This window comes from Rhopilema esculentum, unplaced genomic scaffold (genome assembly GCF_057945365.1).
Source record: "Rhopilema esculentum isolate cy_ngs unplaced genomic scaffold, ASM5794536v1 HiC_scaffold_23, whole genome shotgun sequence".
NCBI lineage: Eukaryota > Metazoa > Cnidaria > Scyphozoa > Rhizostomeae > Rhizostomatidae > Rhopilema > Rhopilema esculentum.
Window position 1 is genome coordinate 1,279,021 of NW_028300834.1, and position 20,492 is coordinate 1,299,512.

Here is a 20,492-nt window from a genome sequence, read left to right on the forward strand (position 1 = left end):
TGGTCAAAATTTAAAAACAAATCAAGAACAAGCTGAAGCTGAGCTACTGTAAAATGCAATTTTGAACAACGTTTTATCTCAAAAACGAGTATTTCTAGCCATATGTGGGTGTTTTTCGGTGAATATTCAAACTTCTTGATAAATGAAGGTTGTCGCACTCACTTTGTTGGCAAATGAGGCCTGAATCCCTCCCTAGAACGAAAAAGCTAGCAATCGCACTGCTTACACCCCCTTAATTTTAAAAACAAATTAAGAACAATCCAGCCTCGGATTTTTTAAAAAAAACAAGAACAGTCAGCCTGAACTTAAATATGCTGGTTCTTATATAAAAAAGAGCGTAATAGATAACAGTAAAATTTGTTTTTAAGCTGGCAAGGAGACCTGGTTATGTATTGAGCTGATTTAAGCCAACTTTTTACAGCAAACATAAAACGTCATTATCATAAAAATATAAATGTACAATAAATGTTATACATTATCTACAGCTGCAATTAAAGTTAAAATTTTTCTTAAAATATCCGGCAGTTTGGACTCTCTTATTTTTAAAGTAGGTAATCTTTCACCATATTTTTTAGACGATAAATCTAATAGTCTCAGTGCCAAATCTTTTTTTTCTTACGCTAGGTAAAACATTGCTGCTCTTTGCTGGATGTTGATATTTTGGGTTTCTAGAAACAAAAACCTTTGACTATTTTAATATGAAGAACTTGAATGAAAAAAGACTTTCGGAGCACTGAAGGTGGCTTTTGCTTCATCCCAAAGTTCAGATCAATTTTTTAAAGAGTTTTGTTGGAAAATCAACTTTGCTTGTGTTCTTGTATCAATGTCGTCAAATGCCTTCAGTATAAAAATGTAACACTCATTAAATGTATCTCTTCAACACTTTGCTTCAAATTTAAAGCTTTAAGCAATCCTTAGCAATCCTGCTTATTCTGTTGAAAAGGTTATACATACTTTTCTACCCCTAGTTCATTTCTAGTTTTTGAATAAACAGCTATTCCATTTTTTAAGCAAACATTGTCTTTGCTAGATGAGAACCTTATTCCAAAATTTTGCCTGAAGGGTTATTAATAAATACTGCTCTTAATACGAATTGTATGGACAATCTACTGGGAATTACTATATGGACCACTTAGTCTTAAACCGAAGTTCGCAACGCTCATTTTCCAAATATGCCCAATTCTAAAGAAATTCAAATTTGGAATACGGGAAGCATCCCCTGCATCCAATGCATCCCCTCATAATTTGCTAAGGCTAGAGTTACACTATACCGGCTTGCAATCGGAGCGGAGCGGAGTTACTTTTGCTCTGGAGCGATATTTGGGGTAGCAGTTACCAGGGGCGTCGCGACCAGGGAAATGTGGGGGGGGGGGGCTGTCACACCCCCAATAGCATCTCAACAGAAATTTTTAGGTAAAATCCGCTCAGTTGAAAAAACGCTTTAGGTAGTTCAGAGGCCTTCATATCTTGAAATCAATTAAGGATCAAACAAAGGTAGTTGCTTCGTTGGTTAAATATGATATTTAACAGACAACAGGATTTCGAAGATAATTAATAGAGAGTGCGGGAAAATAACCGACCCGAGCGAGGCTCGAACTATGATATTCCTTGATATGAAGATTTGAGAAACTATCAGGAAGTCCGTTATTATCATATAAAAATGGAAGTTGCGTTATAAGCTACAGAGTTAGATTGACAAAATGTTTTGCAGAGGTTTGTGTCAGCAAATAAAGAGTTTAGGGTAATTGTTTTTCAATCAGGTAAATTTGTAGCCCCCCCCCCCCCCACCTTAGGTTGCCTCGCGACGGCCCTGCTCTTGCGTAAAATTTACTTTCAATTTACTTTTATTCCTTTTGTCTCTTTTATCCGGGGCATGTATGCCAATTGAAGGTATGATGTTTTCAGAATTTTATTCTAGGATAGGGTCATATAACTTTTATGAGTTGACCAAGAGAGGGGCGGTCCCCTTTACTTGATCTTTGACATGTTTGACTGGCCTCGTACTGAAGTTTTCTCCCATATTGCGCATTCTCGCGGCGAAAACAAAAATAATATCCGAGGAGCAGATGTTGTTTTTCGCTTCTTCGCAGTCTTTAAAAGTTTTATCTCAAGATCAGTTCAATTCAAGGTTCAAAATTTTCTTTGCAAGATTTATCTGATGTTAGCGTGAATGTATAGATCAGTTGCTCATATAGTCGCTGTTCTCCAGGAATGAGCAACAAAAATCACCCAAAGATGGGCCTAAACTCAAACGAAAGGAAAAAAGGGAAATCTAGTGGAGAGCTTCCACCCTCAGGACGCAGCTGGCCATTCAGACGATCTAAGAGCAAAAGCAAGGCCACAGAGACTGGAGATGAAGCAACGGCAACCGACGTTGTTTTAGAGGATAGAAAATGTCTGATGGAATCTGGTGAGTACCCAAGCTCCCCTAGTAGTCCACCAAACGAGAAGGCAAGCACAATTAGCAGCGGATCTCAAGATGGAAGGATGGAAAATGAAGGTCAGGCACCATCTTATCAGCGTTCACAATCTAGGGAAGATCTGACAGAGACTTTCTCTCCTTTGACAGAACGCGAAAAGGTTCTCTTTCAAGACCTGCAAGAGGTATGAATATAATTTTTTTTATATTTCTCTTAGCTTAGATTCAATCTAGGTAGCATTCATTTTTTGTTCCAGGGGTTTTATATTATGTAATAGAAATTGATATGCCCTCAACCAAAATGTTTTCCCTATTTTATAGAACAAAAAAATAAAACGCTCAAGACTTAAAATGTGTAGATTTGTTGTGTCTGTAAAATAGGATTCCTATTTGTGCATTTTTGAGTCATTATTGAACTAGGTTTGGATAAAAGCCTTGACATTTTTTAACGGAGTCAAGAAAACAGCATAAGTGGTGAGTTAACAGAGTGTTAGGAGCAGTCTTTAGAATATAGCAGATCTCAGCAAGATCTATTTCAATGCAACTGAAAACATGTTGTGCAATTTCAAATTTTGCTGCCCTGGTGAACTCAGCCCAGACTAGAAAAAACATCAGGAGTGCACCAATCTTCACGAAGATTACAATAATCTGGTACACCATGCCTGGCATCATTTTTGTTTCTTTCATAATCTCACTTCAAGTTAGGAGTAATTTAATCTATTGTTCACAGTAAAGAAATTTGTTATGCAGCTAAGCCATTGAACCATGTTTATTCTTTCAAATATATTTGACAGAACTTTGTCACCCACTTTCCAACTGCAAATGAAGAAAATACTGCCCATTTTCTCCCCATACATTTTTTGAAGCACATTTGCCACAGCCGTGATCTTGTCAAATTGTCCCACACTTTCCAATCTGGATTCTGACATCATGCATGCATCTGCCTTACTCTGTAGACTAGGTGAAGGGCCAGTTATATAACATTCTCCAGGCTGCATGTTAAAAGTTGTAAAAAATTTCCTCATAGCCTTTTCAGTAGTAGTTTGAATAAAAGACTCAAAATTATGAGAAACATTATACAAATAATGAAATGATATATCAGTTTTTACTAGTGTTCGGTGTAATTATCAAAAGTTACATGTGGTTTTATGAAAAAGAATAAATCTGATGAGAAGTAATGTGATTTTCCAGTCTTTGTTTGGTAATCAATGTAAGTGTAAAGAAACCTTTGTGAAGTTTGTCAAGAAAACAGTATGTTTTTCTAACAGTGCCCTTAATGACATGCTGTTGTAGACCTGGTTTCATTTGAATATATAAAAAGACTTTTACAGTTGTATGTTGACAATTTATTAAACAAAAGCATTCTTCTCCATCATGAACAGCAATATTATATAATGTTGATATCTTGTTCATACTGCTTAAAACATCATGCCAGTTTTATCCTATATCTATCAACAAGAAAACTTATTTCTATCATTTTTGGCTATAAAAACTCAGGAAATGCTCATTTTGTTACTTTATATCTAAGGAGTTGATATCAAAGTTGAATTCATCAATTATCTGTGTAATGATATAGTTTCATGTGGTTGTAATGTAATGGTTCAAATTAATCTGCCATGATTGGTTTCTTACATTGGATTCACAGTATTTATTTTGTTTCCAGTATTTATATGCATTTATTACCCTTTGTTTTTACTATATCAAGCCTTACAGGTTCATATGTAGAGTCAAATGATTTGTAATCTGATCCATGAGATTTGCAACTTAAGATAAATTGAGACCTGCTAATGGGCATGTTTTAATCCCAGATCTACAGGTGTATGTATCCTTTTTTAAGTTTTAAGGGAGAATTTGTTGGCAGTATCCAAGTACACAAAGGATGGCTTTATAGCCAGATTTTTCAACTGCTCTGTAACAACTCAGTAAATATCTTTGGCATAGCTGTTTAAGTTTTTTAATAATGCCTTTTTTGTTCGCCCATCACTGCTTCTTAAAATAAAAATATCTTAACTATCCTAAATAATGCCAATATGTTTTATAAAATATGCAATTTTTTTGTTATTCTTTTTGCCATCAAAATTTGCTGCTTCGCTGATGAACATGTGATTTAGCCTTACTGTTGGCAGTTGGTACATGTTTTTTTGACTTACATGTTTTTCAATGTGGATGAGAATTGCAGTTAATTGCTGTTAATTTTATTTTCTAGCATCTTGACAATGACAAAAACTGCTAGGTTTTTTAGTAAACCGTGTTACTAAAGATAAGTTATGATTTTGTGAACAAAACAGCAGATATTCCTCAAACCAATGCAATAGTCCATTTTAGGGAAGAATCTGATATCTGAAGCTGAGTAGTATTACACCTTTTAACTTCAGTTAAAATTGTTGAGACAAAATTGTTTTCTGTGTCCAATGAGGTGAGTTGTTTTAGATGAGTTGTTCAAAGCTGTTGACTGACGGAAAGCTATTGGGGAAAATTACCCGTTGTCGTGATGTATTGTTAACAGGAGTTGCCCATTATTGAAGCTGTCCATTACTGGAGGTTTCACTACAGATGTTATGTTTGGGTATTTGGCGAAGTTTTGTTATCTTACGTATTGGTGCTGAGTTTACCCGTACATCTAACGTTTTTGGTCGTTGGTACAGGGTTAAATTACTAAATAACAGTCGAAAAATGCAAAAACTATCTAAGGATTCGATGGAGAAGCTTAAAATTGCGTGTTTGTTATATCATGAAAACATTTGTGGAGGCACAGATGTTGCTAGAAAAATTATGAACACTTTTCAGCAAACATGTTTAAAATATAGATAAATTGCTCTTCCTTGCACAAAAACTGTAGCTTTTACGAAGGGATGCCGAGTCATAACGTTTTTGAGATCGTGAAAATTTAAAATAAAAGAAACGATGAATGTGACGCAATTTAACAATGCAAACATAGCGATTTGGATGGTAAAGAACAGCGTAGGTCAAGCTAGGTCTGGCCTTAGTTCCACATAGAAAGTGACACGATACTAGTTCTTTTATGTGCGTAATTACCTGGGATCGTGTTGAAAAGTTAGTGTCGGCAGGGACGAAAACAAGTTGCTAATTTTGGGGGGGCGTGGAAGTATGAAAATTCCAACTTTAAGTGATAAATTTTTCATTCGACCAGTAGATCTGTTGTACCTACCAAATTGATATTTGTAAATAGCCCGAACACCATAGTTCTATTTTCTTTATAATTACCAAATCTTTACTCAATAATTAGCCTAAAGCATAAAAGCCTAAATCTCTAAATTTTGATTAACATGAAACAAACATTAAACATACTGTAAGAAGTAAAGCAACATTTAAGCAAAACCAGTATTAGATATACTTAATGATTAGTAGTATTCTTTCAGATCAATTGATCAATTTTATCTAAATTGATCAATTAATCAATTGGCGCAGATCAATCTTATCTAAAATATATTTTTTCACGATATAGAAGCACCAAGAATTTGGGCCTTTTATTTTCGTTCTTGATCGAAGAAAACTACCTTTAAACTTTTCAGAGGGCCAAATGCCTTTTCATTCTTTACAATTGAAATGATGATTTGAGAACAAACTTGTGCATATGCCTGATTCGAAAGATGAAATACTCTTCTTTGATCAAATACTTCTACTGCAGTTTTTGCAATGTGTTCTTGCTCCACAGCAGTTTTGTCATAGGAATTTATGATAAGGACTCAAGGACATTAACAAATAACAGGGGGAGTTTAGCATAAACTCGTTTTTTATAGGAAGCGTTGAGAATTTTTAGTACTGAAAGATTCTTAATCTTTTATTGAATTAACTACTCGTAGTTTCTAAAAAAATTCCCATTCTAATATTTTCTGATCAATGCGGGTATTATTATTCCAAACTGTAAGTTTCAAGTTTCTTATCCGTAAGTTCACCTTGCCTGTTCGTAATTTGATTCAACTCCCATCAGAAAGAAAGAAAAAGAAAACGGGGCAAGTGTGCAATTTGGATCCAGTGGAGACGGGATTCACAATAGAAAACGATTGGATGGGTCAGCTTCAGCCTGTGAATTTTAATGTTTAGAATTTTTATATTTAAAATAAAAAAACTTCTTAAAATATAAAATTCACAAGTTTGGTCTTAAGAAAAAAATTCCAAGTCAACCGTTATGTTTTCCAACTGTAACTGGATTTTCCAAACTTTGGGGGGGCGTTACGCCCCCCACGCCCCCCTATTATTTACGTGCCTGAGTGTCGGAAAGTGAAGGTCAAAAGTTAAAGCATTAAGATTATGTCAGAAAGAAGGCATCGACATTTCAAGAGGCATCGACGCTAAAAAATTGGCATCGCCAAAAAATATTTTTCGTAGTTTTAGTTTGTTATGTGAACAGCAAAGACTATCGCAAAAATGCTCAATGTTGTCTGGAATACAGAAAAGGGGTCTAATTTAGGGAAAGAAAGTTGTAGCGAGCAAGGGTACGGGTGCCTGCGAACGCGGGTCGTCTGGAGGCCGATATCGGAAGATTTAAACGAGTGCGTGATTGTCCTCACGCTCGCTGAAAATTGAAAACAAACCAATTTTGAACGAACATGGCGCAGAAAGGATGAAAGAGGAAAAAACGTTTTCTATTCTGGACAAGCTCTCACAGGGGGGGTTAGCAAGTAGTATAATTCTATCATACATAGGTTTGAACACCATTCTTTTCATTTTATAACGGGAAAGTTTAGCATCTAATACCTAGTAGGCCTGGAGAACGGTTTGAAACTTTATTTTTGACTGATTTAATTCTTTCTTTGTTATTTCAATCCTTTTAATTTCATCGATGTGAGCAGCCATTATCGTTAGGCAGAAGCTTGCCTTGTACCGAGAAATCCCCATCGACCGAGAGCAATCTCAATTACTTTCGGATTTCACATGATCAATCAATTTTTGTTGATGACCATCGGACCGTAAAAATACTAGGTTACAAAAAATTCATCCGTACTGGTTTCTCTCGCTTGTTTCTCGCAACAGTTAGCCACAGTTACTGCAAGCTTATGTAGACCTAAGAGGCTTGTGTTTTGAAATGTGGTATTTTCTTGCCACAGCTATCTGTTGCGCCTCGCGATTTGCCGAATTGCAAACTGTGTTTTGTATTGCTACAATAATGTTGGATTAATTATTCATAATAAGGACAGCTGTTTCATTATCCTCTTGTGAAACAGGTGACGCTTTTCTCTCTGTGAGTACAGCTCGTCTTCTTTTGTACGTCCGCTAATGTTATGTGGAAAACTGTGAGTGCGACAAGAAACATTTGCCTTCAGAGATGGAATGTTGATGAGATATGGCCATATGGTTTTGCATGATGTGGCCTTACATAATTTGGTCTTCATCATGTCAAACGATCCCAAACATCTATCGCTTCAGAACTTTCAAATCGTTATCCTCTATTCGCGGGGGGAGGGGCTATTCTTATAAAGAAAATCTCGTTTCCCCTTTGGTTCCTTTGAGTGCACTGAATCTTTTAATATTGCTAAAGTTCTGAATGTATTAGCTCCCCTGAAATTATGTGGTGTTTCCTTTCATCTCAAGTCCTCGTGCTACATTCATTTACTTTGAACTACCAGGACTGACCTGGAAAACTGGCTGGCAAAAATTATCTAATTTTTCGAGGTTAGTGTGCATGCGAATGTCTCTCCGCTGAAGCAAAACAGATGATGGTGCCTATTTGATAAGACTTTTTTGCAACGAAAGAAGAAGAAAAAGCCCTTAAGAAGTTAACAAAAATCCTCATTTTAAAATCGTGAAATTCTTGAACTTTCAGCGTTGCGCAGCCTCACGCTCATTTGATAGATAGATAATAGGCCTTGTGGCTATATGTGCCCATTTATACCTTCATGTATCTGTTTAATTTTTTCTAGTTAAAAGCAAAATGTGCTCAAATGGAAAAGACGATGAGATGGTGGTCGGATTGTACTGCCAGTTGGAGAGAAAAATGGGGTAAGGTTAGGGGTGAGAGGAACAAGTTAAAAGAGGAAGCGAAGGTACTTCATGTTCGCAATGAAACACTCACGAAAGAGTTCAACAAGACGAAAGCTGAGTTAGACGATTGCCTTCTAGAGAACCAATCTCTGAGAAATGAATTGAATAAGTGCAAGCTAGAGCTCAAGAAACTAGACAAAGAACGACGAACAGCAGTTGTGGAGCCTCATCTTGTACAGATGGAAGGGGTAACTAATGGTAAAATGGAGCTTGTAGACTCACGACCAAACAACAGTGTATACGCAGCCACTGTGCCGAAGTCAGGTGGAGAAATGCAATTTTTAGAGCAGATTCTCGGTGACCAGAGAGGAAGTGCAAGTGAGCCGCATGAGGTTAGCAAGAAAGAAAGAAAAGGAGATGAAACATCTAAGGCTCGAGATATCAAGGAATACGAGAAAGCTTTTGGACAGAAAACAAGGCAAGTATACCCAACAAAAAGTTTCTTGTACATACTTTTATGTTGTCATCTTGTAAAGTTAGGTACTTGGTGTAATTTGAATTTTATCAGATAAAAGGGTTTCGGTTAATTGGTGTTCATGTTGAATCCTTGTGATTGATTCATTGGCTCGTTATATTTTAGGGAGAACATAGCACTGAGATCTCAGCTAGAGCAAATGAGAAGATTCATCCAAGAGAGAGAGCAGAAATACATAGAGCTCAGCTCAGTCAACGAGGGTCTGAGTGCCGAGGTAATAATAACCCAAAATCAAGCATCTTATATAATCTTGTATGATCTCTAGCAAATTTTTCTAGGGCCGTTTCTCTTTGCCTCATACGGCGGAAATCGAAGGCCACGTGTTTAAGACTTGGGTCACTGCCAGAATTCTGGCACTGATTTGATTGGTCCAGACAAAGACTCTCTGACGTTATTCTTATTCTCTGCTGAATAATTTATAATGTTATTGACGATGTTTTTCTCACTCAATGGAAAAATAAACTGCTCTTATTGATATGAATTCTGCTTCACAAAGTTTTTCAAAGAAAGTAAGAGAAGTACGACAGCCTCTTTCTGGAAAGAAAGTAAGAAGAGTTTTAGAGACTCGACAGCCTCTTTCTGGAAATCCATCAAGAGCTGCATTGCAAAGCGGTGCTGAAGCTTTGGCGGGCTGTATGCCATCGCACAGAGTTACAAAACAAATTAAACTTCTCAAAAAAGCCCTTATTTTCGAAACTATGCGTGAAATGGACATTGAAACTTGGTATAAACTTGTTTGCTTTTTATCCAGATATCAGGATATAATTTTTGACTTTAGTTTATGATCGTTTTCGATGCGTGAATTTATGACGAGCTTACGATTCGATTTAATATTAAAATTATTATGCCTAACATACCTAGCCAGCAGTTTATTCTCTGACCACGTTTGCTATGGGTCTTCGCAAAAAAATAGACATTAATTCAAAGCTTCAGAGAGCGATTTAACCTAAAGCGATTGTAATGAGTTCTCCATGTGTCTCTATTGTAGATTGATAAGTTAAAAGAGAAGGGTGGAGAAAGCGATGAAATTGTCTTATCTCCAGACGCAGCAGGCACAAAGGCCCAAGACATCAAGCTAAAAGAACTCCGAGTCGAGGTAAAAGAGCCCCGAATCAATGTTTGTATTCTCATTCCCTTCTATTTAGTCACGATTTGCGTAGTCTTTAGCCGTGCTATGAATGCCCACGTCTTTGCAGTCAAACTATCTACGTAATGATCTAAAGTCACTGCTACTACTCATGTTCTTGAAGTGTCTGCATTAGGAATGTGTCTGAGGATTTTAAGAGCTTTGCTGAGAGTTTCTCAATGTTTATCGTAGTCTAAACATTTTCCCAGAGACTTCAAGGCTTGAATTCAAAGCTGAGATGAGTTTGCTAATGAAGTAGGATTTTGATGCTTTGTAGTTAAAGGAATGTAAACAGTTCTTTAGGTACTTCCAGAAGTGCTCTATGCTTTATAGACAAAGCTGTACACGCTTTGGTGTTTGAACGAACAGTTGCTTGATGACCTAATGGATACTGCTTTTAAGATGATTAAAAGTCCAGTGAAAACCTGGCTATATGCATCATTCCACAAAGATCTTATCGGGGCCCATTCTTTTTCACCATCTATCTTAATGATTTTGAAAAGTTGCCGTTGGCATTTTGCAGCTGCTGGTAAACATTTACTTTAAGATTACATGATAAGAAAGACTCTCATGAAAAGGCTCAGGAGGAGCTGCTTAACATTTCGGAGTGGATATATTAATTGCGCTTGGTATAATAATTAAGGGTTTGAATAGAATTGAAAAGTATCTGGTTGATTATCGTCTGTAAAACGATATCCAAAACTCCATCTTGGTTCTCTCTACTCTGTAGTTTTTAAAAACCACTTCGAAATCCCTCCGAGAATATGAATTGAATTCCAACAAAACTTTCTTGAACAAAACAACAAAACAACCCTTCCTCTAAATTATCAATTTTTATATAGATATCGTTCTTTCTAGCTGTATATATGTAGCTATGCTGAAAGGATTTCTTGTGTGTATAATTCCTCGAACTTCCTTTTATTTCCTATTGCAAGTTACAGTTACAACTATGCATCTCACTTTTTAAGCAGTTTACTTTTAAGGCAGTTTTTAGTTTTTTTATTTCAACGTTATACAACTATTTTCAATCGAAATTCCATCGAATCTCAATTTTTCAGTGTCCTGTTTTTTAGATAAAAGTGATATTTACTGAACCTGAAGGCCATATTCTTTGTTTCATTTACATATTTGTTAGGCAGATTTATCGAAGTTATCTTTGAGTATAGATATCAAAGAGTCAGATGAATTTATCATGATTCCAAGTGCACTCGTTAATATTTTTATGAAGTTGATAGTGAATTATTGTAGTTTAAGACTGAGAAGTAATGGATTGTATTTGAATGGTTTACGATCGTTGATCATTTGGGTGTTAGATTCGAAACCTAAAGTTACCTCAAGCAGATGAGGAGTTGATTTGCTTGAGGTTAGGATAAGATCTTGCTAGATAGAAGCACCAGTAATTAGGCATGGAGATTGAATTGTGGGCGGATCAGCATACAGTTAAGAGCTTTTGGATAATAAAAGAGTTTTTGCAAGTCAAAGAAGGACTGAGATATGGCGCCAGGTGAATCTACACTCGTCAGGGTATGATCTGCAGCTGGAGGGTTTCAGACAACGTGCAGCAGGGTTTCAGACTAGAAGCAGAAAGAGCATACAGATGTTTGAGAATCTGCAGATTTTTGAAAATCTGCAGATGTCACCACTTCCAGACATTTTTCCTAGTTGCAAGGGTATTGTTCAATTATTTAAGGATGAATTTGAAGATATTTTTTGGCATTTTCTGTTGCACTGTAGAGCGCAGAAGACAGGAGATTTTGCTGTCATGAGAAGTCAGCTCAAATTTTATGAAAACCTCTTTTGTTCCTTGGAGTGACATTGAGCATTTCCTTTGTTTTTCTATACTACTCGTACTGGATTTCGCAATTGAAACAAGTATCTGCCTCAATGATGTTAATTTCAGATTTAGGGGATGATTTTAGAGGGTTGTGTATAACTGTCTGGCACTGTGCAAATTAAATAAAGAAAGGGTAAAATAAGTGACATTTGGATCTGGTTAAGACAAAGGTGCCGAGCGTGCCATTTAACGGCAGCTCTGGACAAAATATTGTGGACACAATACTGTTAATGTTTATTATTTAGGTTAGAAATAGTGAAATGCTTGACAGTTTGGAAAGGACAAAACGTTGATCTAAAGGATGTTTGTTCTTTGAGCGGCAAGGTATGCTGTGTATTTTGCTCATAAGGTATTTGGTTAGATCTTAAACTTCTGACATATGATTCTTGTTATCCATGTTGGTTGAAGTACCTTTCTAAACATTTTGAAGGGTTACAAATTTCAACCAGGGGCGAGGGCAAAAACGAGCAATTTGTGGCTATTATTTTTAGCTTTTCCTGGTAGCGTTAGAATTAAGATTTCTTTCAAAACCTGTTCTTAGTTCAACTAGATATAAACAATTGTTAGTGTTTGTAAGAAGCAGGTCACGGATGTATACCTAACCAGATATGATACAAGGGAGATGAAGCGAGGTAAATGAACATATAATGAGGTATCTCTTTAATAAACATAAAGCAAAAATGTCTTTGAGGGTAGTGTCTCATAGTAAAACGCCCTTTATCATGTACTTTTGAAGTGCTGCAACATCAGGAAGTAGTGATGAAGGTTGCCCGCATAAAGAACACTCAGGAGTGGGGCTAAGTTTCTAAAGGCGCATGTTCTTCAGTGTAGAGAGTGCGTTAGTTGGACAGAACACTGTGAAATTAACAATGTGAAACATATGTTTTTGGCATCTTGCTTTGTACAGAAGACCAAGAAGAGTTTTTTGATTGATTCGTTTAGCATCGATGACAAGGTGGTCCCTTGCAAAGGAAAATATTCTGTTAACCGTTCTTGGTGTTCTTCGTGGAAAGTCTTGATAACTTGTTTAATGTTTTGATGGACGTCATGGTTGTTGACAGATGTAAGATAATATTGTCTTGATCTTATGACTTCAGTTGTTGGCAGATGTAAGATAAGACGTAAGATATTTTTCGGTCAGACGAGATGGCTAAATGTAGAAATGACTAATAGAAATTACGGTGTTGCAGCTTAGGATTATTATGTTCTACGCACCAAAGTATGATATAATATGTACGGAATAAATTCGTAAAAGCATGCTGTTAGGCTTGTACTCCCACTTGTCTACCTTATTGTTTTACATGCATTTTCTTTTTTAATTTCGTTAGGACCTTGATATTTATTCGGGTTGCACTTTTTTGGGCTGTTTGCTATACACTTTGTGTCTTGCAACTAATGTATTACCAATTATGGTAATACATTAGTTGCAAGACAAATTTTATACAATACATGTTCACATCGATTTCCCTGTACCTTAGATGTGGCACTAGAAACTAACGCTTCTAGATTACGTCATAACTCCGTTAAGCTAATATTTGAAGAAATGAACAGGAAAGTTTTGTAAAGACTGGTGTTGCAACCCTGAATGATTACCCTTAGACTGTCTCATTTAATGATACATAGCATAGGTAACAAAACCCAGACTATTAGCGTACCTTCTTCATTAATTATCTTCTTTAAATCAGGCTTTTTGATAATACTAGATCAATTTTTATGTTTTTATCTTTTCTTGTTGCAGATCGAGAGACTTCAAAAAGAAAACGCAGAAGAATGGAATAAGCGAGAACAGGTGGAGACAGAAAAATTGTCTTTGGAAAGGGAAATCAAAAGACTTAAGGCCCAGATTGAAGTGAGCAGCTGATCTTGATTCCCAGAAATGATTTCGTATTTGGAGATTTTTTTGACAAAGGGATCCTTCCTAAGGAAATTGTTTGTTTCCTTTCAATTCCCAATTTATCTAACTCTCCCAAGTTGTCATCTAAAGAGTTTCTGTCTTTTGAATCATACGCCCACATGCCTGCTTACTATAGCTTATTTTCTCTTCTATCCAGGATCTTGAAGATGAGATACGAAAAAAGACAGACCAGGTCGCCCATGCTCAAAATTCTGCCACGAAGTTCTTACAAGAAGAGCTTGAACACAAATCTCAGGTTCAGTTCGCAAATTTTCACAAATTTTATCTTGTGACATCTTTACTCACCGCATGTGTAGGGAGATATTGTTGGTTTCACGGAGCGTGTATCTTGAGTTTTCAGGTGTTTTGGACTGTTTCTTATGTTAAACAGATTTATTTTTACAGTTTGTGTGGCGTATTGTCTCACATTAATAAGAATATAAGTTTTAGTCCAAGATAAGCTTTTTAAAGAAATCTTTTTGTTCAGGTCGTTTCAAAATCTTAAGTCCATTCGTTAAATGATTGATAATTCTGAAGATTTTTCTCAAACAGCTGAAATGTTCCCACGGTTAGCACCTTGTTTCTTCATTCGGTTTTTAAACCTACCTTCCAGATTCTTTCTCGACCAGAGTCAGTTTTCCAACTATAGCACCACGTTGCCGCCAAACTCTTTGCACTTTCTGTCTATATTTTGATAGAGCAAACTTTGTTTATCTACGGGGTTAGATCATTTTTTTATTTCGGTACAAATTATCAACTTTCAAACATATTTTGCTTTCAAGTTAATTTTTATACTCGCTAACCATGCTGTTCCTTAGACATGGATTTAGTTTACGTGGCTTAAGACAATGGGACCATATTGTCTCCCCATTTTTTTAATTCAGTGTTTTGGACCTTGCACAGAAAGTGCAGCTGCAGTTTTGTGATATTTTCTCTAGCTAAAATTTTCATAACAGTTTTCACTATGAATCAAGGAATGTAAGCTGGTACTTTGGTCCATCGATTAAAAAATAATTTTGCAGAAAGCTGATTGTTCAAAAAAGTAAACAAATCACATTTCTTTCAACTGTCATCAGTTCGAAAGTTCGAAATCCTTTAGGCCACCAACAAACGTCGCGAATTCTTAACAGTTCAGGACAGTAATAAATTTTAGCTGTAAACATAAAATAGTTCTACTGTTGACAGAATTTCTGTCTGAATTTGTATGCCTTTGCTCCAGTAGTATAACCCTACTTTTTCTTAATATAGCAGAGATATCAAATCAATGCTGTCTCTTCTTTATTTCTTCCAGGAGCTTCTCGAACTAAAATTGGCACACAAAAGAGCTCAAAAGCAGCTGCAGGAAAAGGTAAGGTAGCTTGCTGTCGCTATGTAAAACAGAAATTTATTTTGCTCTAGTTTATTTGATAGCATCGTTGACACTTAATTGGTTCGCGCAGTTACATTAAGCGTGATAGCCTGTGATCTTCTTTTGATGTCAGGGAGAAGCATTGTTCTTGAAAATTTGAATACTTGTCAACATGTTTCCAACCGGCTTATTTTTTGAAAGGATTTTCAAGACTTTCTGTGAAGATCATCAAGAACAGTCGACAAAGATTTATTTAAATAACAAGCACTCATTTTGTAGATAATGTAACGAATGTTACAAAATCAATTTCAGACCCCAGAATTTCAAAATTTCCAACAAAAAATTAAGAAGATGCATTCTTAGCAAAGCAATTGCTTGCATATACGAAAAGTAGATAGGCCTAGGCCTTCCTTTTTTAAAAAAAAATTAGTCAACAGTTATGTTGAGGTGAGCGGCATTGTCTGGATTACACTGATTGACAATGTTTGTAAACTTGCGTAAAAGTGCAATGGTTCCAGTCTTAAAGGATTGAGACTACCACACAAAGCACAACAGCACTTTATTTCAGAGTCAGTTTTTTCTGTCCAGCTTTGTCTTCAGAGCTGTACGAAATATCGTCATAGACAGACTATAACCTTTTTTCCAGAGGAATTCGATCACAGCATTTGATTAGAATTCCTGAAGACTAAAGAATCTGATTTGTACTTCTACCAGAGCTCAATTAAAAATGAAAACCAAATTTAATGAAATCGGATTTTCCATGAATTGAATGCCCAACAATTGCACTGTATTTTTCGCGTTTTTTCAGACGGTTTTTATACTTTGAAACAGACTAGTTTATGGTTAAAGAGAACTAGTTTTACGCCTTTCTCGCGCACTCTAGTTCAGATTCGTGTTCTAAAATGAATCTTTATTCTCTGTGGTGGGAATCTAATAAGCCACAAAATAATGTTTTATAAAGGCATGATTTTGTGAAAATAGTTTTAAACTGCACTACATTTTTACGATGTTTTCTATTTCTATAATTTTATGTATGTTAGAAATGAAGTTTAATTCAGTATGACATTTAAAACTGCTAGATTGACGAGCTGGATCACGAGAAAAAGCGAACAGAGCAATATGAGGGAGAAATGAAGAAGCTTAGAGGAAGGGTTGAGGAGCTGAAGAAGAAGTTATGCTCAACAGAAGAAAATGTAAGTGTTTCAACTTATTTGGCGTTTTCATGTAGCTCTTTTTTAACCTCTGGATGCAAGTTTATTATTGACATCGACAATTAAACAAATGATCTCGCTACCAGCTAAGTATTATGTTACTGACGTTTTTCTTTGAATGTGTGTACTGCCATTTCACAAAAGAGTTATACTGCCCCAAAATGCAACTTTAGAATCTAAGGCTATGACTCAAGCGGAGTTTGATCGAATAATTTCTTATGTTTGAGCACAAGTTTTGTTTGCCATGACACTTGTTTCTGTGTTACCCTAGATAATGGTTTAATGGCACACTAAATAATTCTTAAAAAGCATTGACTGTAAGCGGAGTGTAAATGTAAGCGGATATTTATTGAATGGTTTTGCACGTGTTTGGTAAGAAGATAATGCACTTGTTATCTGTAGACTGACTTAAAATGTGGTGACTATTAGCAGTCGACTAGCAAAACTTTGAAGTACCAATTTATACTTCAATTTATACTTGAATGTTTTACCTTCTGAATCTTTTACTTGCCTGATTCAAGGCTGATGCCCAGTCAAACCTTGTGCGTCGTTTGCAACGACAACTTGAAGAACAGTCTCAGCAAGCGGAAAGTTTGCAATCTGAAATTGGCCATCTAAGCAGTAGGTATGTAATCGGTATTCCCAACTGATTTTTACCATACCGCATTTGATCTATTTAACGCCCTATTCCTTTTTAACGCCCCTTCCTAATTAACACCCACCCTAAAAGTGAAAAAAGTTAATTAACGCCCACTTCCTTTTTAATGCCCCCTTTCTATTTAACGCCACTGGACGCACCAAATGTTATGTTATGTTCTATTGTGTTATGTTATGTTGTTAGGTGTTATGTTGTGTTTTATGTTATTTTAAATTAACGCCCACTTCCTAATTAACGCCCCTTTGTAATTACCGCCCATTCTAAAAACTGCTTTATACACACTAGCCTTCTTTTTTCTTCTGCTTTATTTTCATAGCTGCATTGTAACTTCTATGTGTGCCCCATGATATAAAAACAACAACAGTGTTTTCATGATAATCTTTACACATCAAAGTTGTCTAGTACTTGTTCCGCTCGAAATTGAGACATAAGAATGCAATTGACTAGCAATTTTTTCTGCCAAAACTTTTTCTCATTTATCGTTTTCCTACATTACCAAATTACCACCACTTATATCAAGACCAAATCGCTGTCACTTTTTTGACGTTTTGCGATGCTTCTATGAATCTTAAAAGTATCAATTTGAATTTATTTGCACCTTCCTCTCTTTAAAGATCCAGCTAGCTTTCTTTTATTTTTTCTCTTAAATACTTACTAAGATTTACGTCAAACTTTGTTCGTAACACAATCAGCATTCTTTTATTGGTTTTGCAAAATGACCAGGTCTATATTGTAGGTTTTTATTCACAAGAACTGTCATAATATCATAGTTTCTCAGTGCGGTAGAATACTGTAATGACTGATCTTTTATGATTTTTCGTAGATTGAAAAGGCAAAGTTTTCCATTGAAAATGAAGCCTGGCGATGCATCAGACGAAGAAGCTGAACAAATGTAGAGAAGTAAAATTTAAAGTTTTCCAATTTCCTTGTGCTTTCATGACAACTAAAACAGTTAACAATCAACTTGGGGCTGACCCCTTGTAATAAAATGCTATTTGCATATTAAGTAATGCTGGTTAATGTTTTGGTCTGGTCTCTCCCTATCTAGGCAGAATCTAGGTTAATACCCACCGTTTATAGACCTAAGCCAGACGCTACCGAAGCAATGAGCTTGCGTACTGACAATTTAGAGATTTTTCGCAAGGTGTTAAGGAATACAATTTAGCAGACAGCCCCCTTATTTCCATAAATGCCCCTGCATTGACACCTGCAATATAAGGGGTCTAGAAATGACCAAACTTCCCTTTTAGCAGATACCTTATCAGCAGGTTCTTAAAGTGGGCTGACTGTGAACTTGTGAGGAAAGCACATGGAAAATTTGCGGGTTCATTCTAAAGAAATTCATTTTATGTTTTTTGGCTTATGTAATAGGCCATGTCAAATACAGTGTACCCATTGCCGCCATGAAATGTTTGCATTTTTAGTATAGTAGATATGTTCATTGTCAATAGTTTCAAAGAGTTCTCATATTATTTTAAATCCCAAATCTTTGCTTGCAAAGTATTAAGATATAGGTATTCTGCAAGTAAAGATTTAGGATTTTGACTGTATAAGCTTTAGGCCTCAGTTACACTTAACTGGATAGTCCTTCTCGTATTAAGATTTTTAAATTGGACAGGCCTTTAGTTTACATCTTAACGATGTTTGCTAAACTGTTTTGTAAGCATCGATATTTCTTGGAAAAATGTTTGCTCCAAGAGTGCCAAAAATATCATTCTTTTATGAAACTCAAATGTGTTCACCTAATGCGATGCCATCTCATATCAAGCATCAACTTTGCCATCGTTATCAAAAACCGAGTTCTGATACCTCTATGGCATCAATGTTGACAGATTTTTTAAATGAATACAGAAGCAAATTTCTTGCAGTTGTGTTTTGTTACTGCAATGGAAAACAGCAGGTAATTTTTGGAACGCTCAGGTGCAACCGTACGCTATCCAATACAGTGTAACTGGGAACCTTTATCCAGTGAAGTCAAATAATGTACAAAACTCCCTTTGAAAGTTTTCATAGTCATATGACTATATTATGCACGTTCCCGGTACTTTTACTGGTTCGCTGATTCTATGATAGCGTAGGTCACGGGCTGTCACAATAGACTGTCAATTGCAAATATAGAATGTATTCAGCACCAAATACACAACTCCTTTTAGAATTAGAAAAAATAGAAATTCATCCAGATATTATTCATTATTGATTTACTTGTTCCTACATGATTAAACGTATAATTGTAAAGTATAAAGGATAGAGATATAAGAATATATAGATATAGAATTATTGATACTTAGTAGATGCTGAGAATAGATAAGATATTTGCCTGGGAATGTCATGGGCTTTTATATTAAAATAATGACGAGCACTTGATTATAAACAATCAACCATGGAATATTGTATGTCAAATAAGAGATGGCAGAGAATCCCTTTGTTTAGGGGTAAAGCAATTCTTGTTTTGAGAGATCATGTCAGCTTTAAAAAGCTTAGACGAAAGTCTTCTTATAATGGCAAATGAAAGAAGTTACTTTTTATCATCAAAACATAGTAAACTAGGTTGATGGTCTCACTCAATTGTTTAAAAAATTATTTTGATTTTTATTGACAGGTGCATGGGTAAAAGATATGTTAAGGTATTATCAATAACCAATTGTAATTCCAATAATATTCTGCTTCTTTTAGTCAAATTGTCAAAAGAAAGTGTTTCACATTTAGAAAAGATATTTCAAAGATAAGAAATATTAGTAATCTTTTTTCCCTTAGGGAAGTTCTGTCTTTTATTTTATGAAAGATACTTTTATTTTGTGCATATTGTTTTATGAATACAGTTCAATTCAATTATAGAATTATTTATCCGTTTAAAGCATTATCTTGTATTTTAGTTAGCTGTTCAGAAAGTTAACTGATCTTGTTTTCTATTTTAGTTAGTATGTGAAAACAAACGATCATATATAGAAGTGTATTATCGGCATGCTAAAAATGCCTTTAAATGAGCAATATTTGTCGTTTATTTGTCTCTTGGCTTCCGATAATTGCTCTATCCTTTAAACATACTCACAATATGCATTTGATAGTTCTTTATGATCAACAAGGCTTTCATATCCAAAGGTTTGGAATAAAGATGGGACCAGTGGAAGTAGATAAATTGTATTTTATGGCCTTCCAATGTATAAGTTCAAGTCTTCAATATAACCCCAATTTTTAATATCATAAATTCTTTCTCGAATATTTTGCTACAAATGCTATGTTATTTCTCGAAGGTCAACTATTCTTAAAAGTTGCAGAATCGAAGCCATTTATACGATTTACGCTGTTTTTTTCTTTTTACAATGTAAAGAGACAAGAAAAATACAGTCAAAAAGTGCAATTTTTCCAACATCAATTTTTGGATGTTTTTCCAGTGGTTCTAATAGTGGTTTTATGGTTTAGACAGACATGAAATATGAGACATGGTTACCATTTAGACTGCTTTTCCCTTCTTTAATCCATAGAATAATGTTGTTAAACGAAAAAGATATGCCTTAAAGTGCCAC

General features: G+C 35.5%; 1 protein-coding gene across 2 annotated transcripts; it reads left to right on the forward strand.

Moving 5' to 3' along the window:
* Positions 1–2,028: 2,028 nt before the first annotated feature.
* On the forward strand, positions 2,029–19,958 carry LOC135691214 (coiled-coil domain-containing protein 102B-like). Of its 2 annotated transcripts, none has more exons than XM_089115276.1 (10): positions 2,029–2,604; positions 8,302–8,844; positions 9,007–9,111; positions 9,886–10,014; positions 13,596–13,706; positions 13,909–14,007; positions 15,043–15,099; positions 16,179–16,292; positions 16,832–16,935; positions 17,792–19,958. In XM_089115276.1, exons 1-10 carry the CDS (start codon positions 2,212–2,214, stop codon positions 17,862–17,864), a joined length of 1,728 nt encoding a protein of 575 aa, XP_088971402.1. In that variant the 5' UTR covers positions 2,029–2,211; the 3' UTR covers positions 17,865–19,958. The 2 variants fall into 2 exon arrangements, with proteins under 2 accessions (XP_088971402.1, XP_088971403.1); XM_089115277.1 differs by having other exon boundaries at positions 9,886–9,993.
* Positions 19,959–20,492: the final 534 nt, after the last annotated feature.

What these genes read in the sequence shown, in the direction of transcription:
- LOC135691214 (XM_089115276.1), top strand. Translation starts at nt 2,212, where the DNA reads ATGAGCAACAAAAATCACCCAAAGATGGGCCTAAACTCAAACGAAAGG. An exon ending in ACGAGGGTCTGAGTGCCGAG is followed by an intron (nt 9,112 to 9,885) that starts GTAATAATAACC and finishes TCTCTATTGTAG; the next exon opens with ATTGATAAGTTAAAAGAGAA. An exon ending in TATGCTCAACAGAAGAAAAT is followed by an intron (nt 16,293 to 16,831) that starts GTAAGTGTTTCA and finishes GCCTGATTCAAG; the next exon opens with GCTGATGCCCAGTCAAACCT.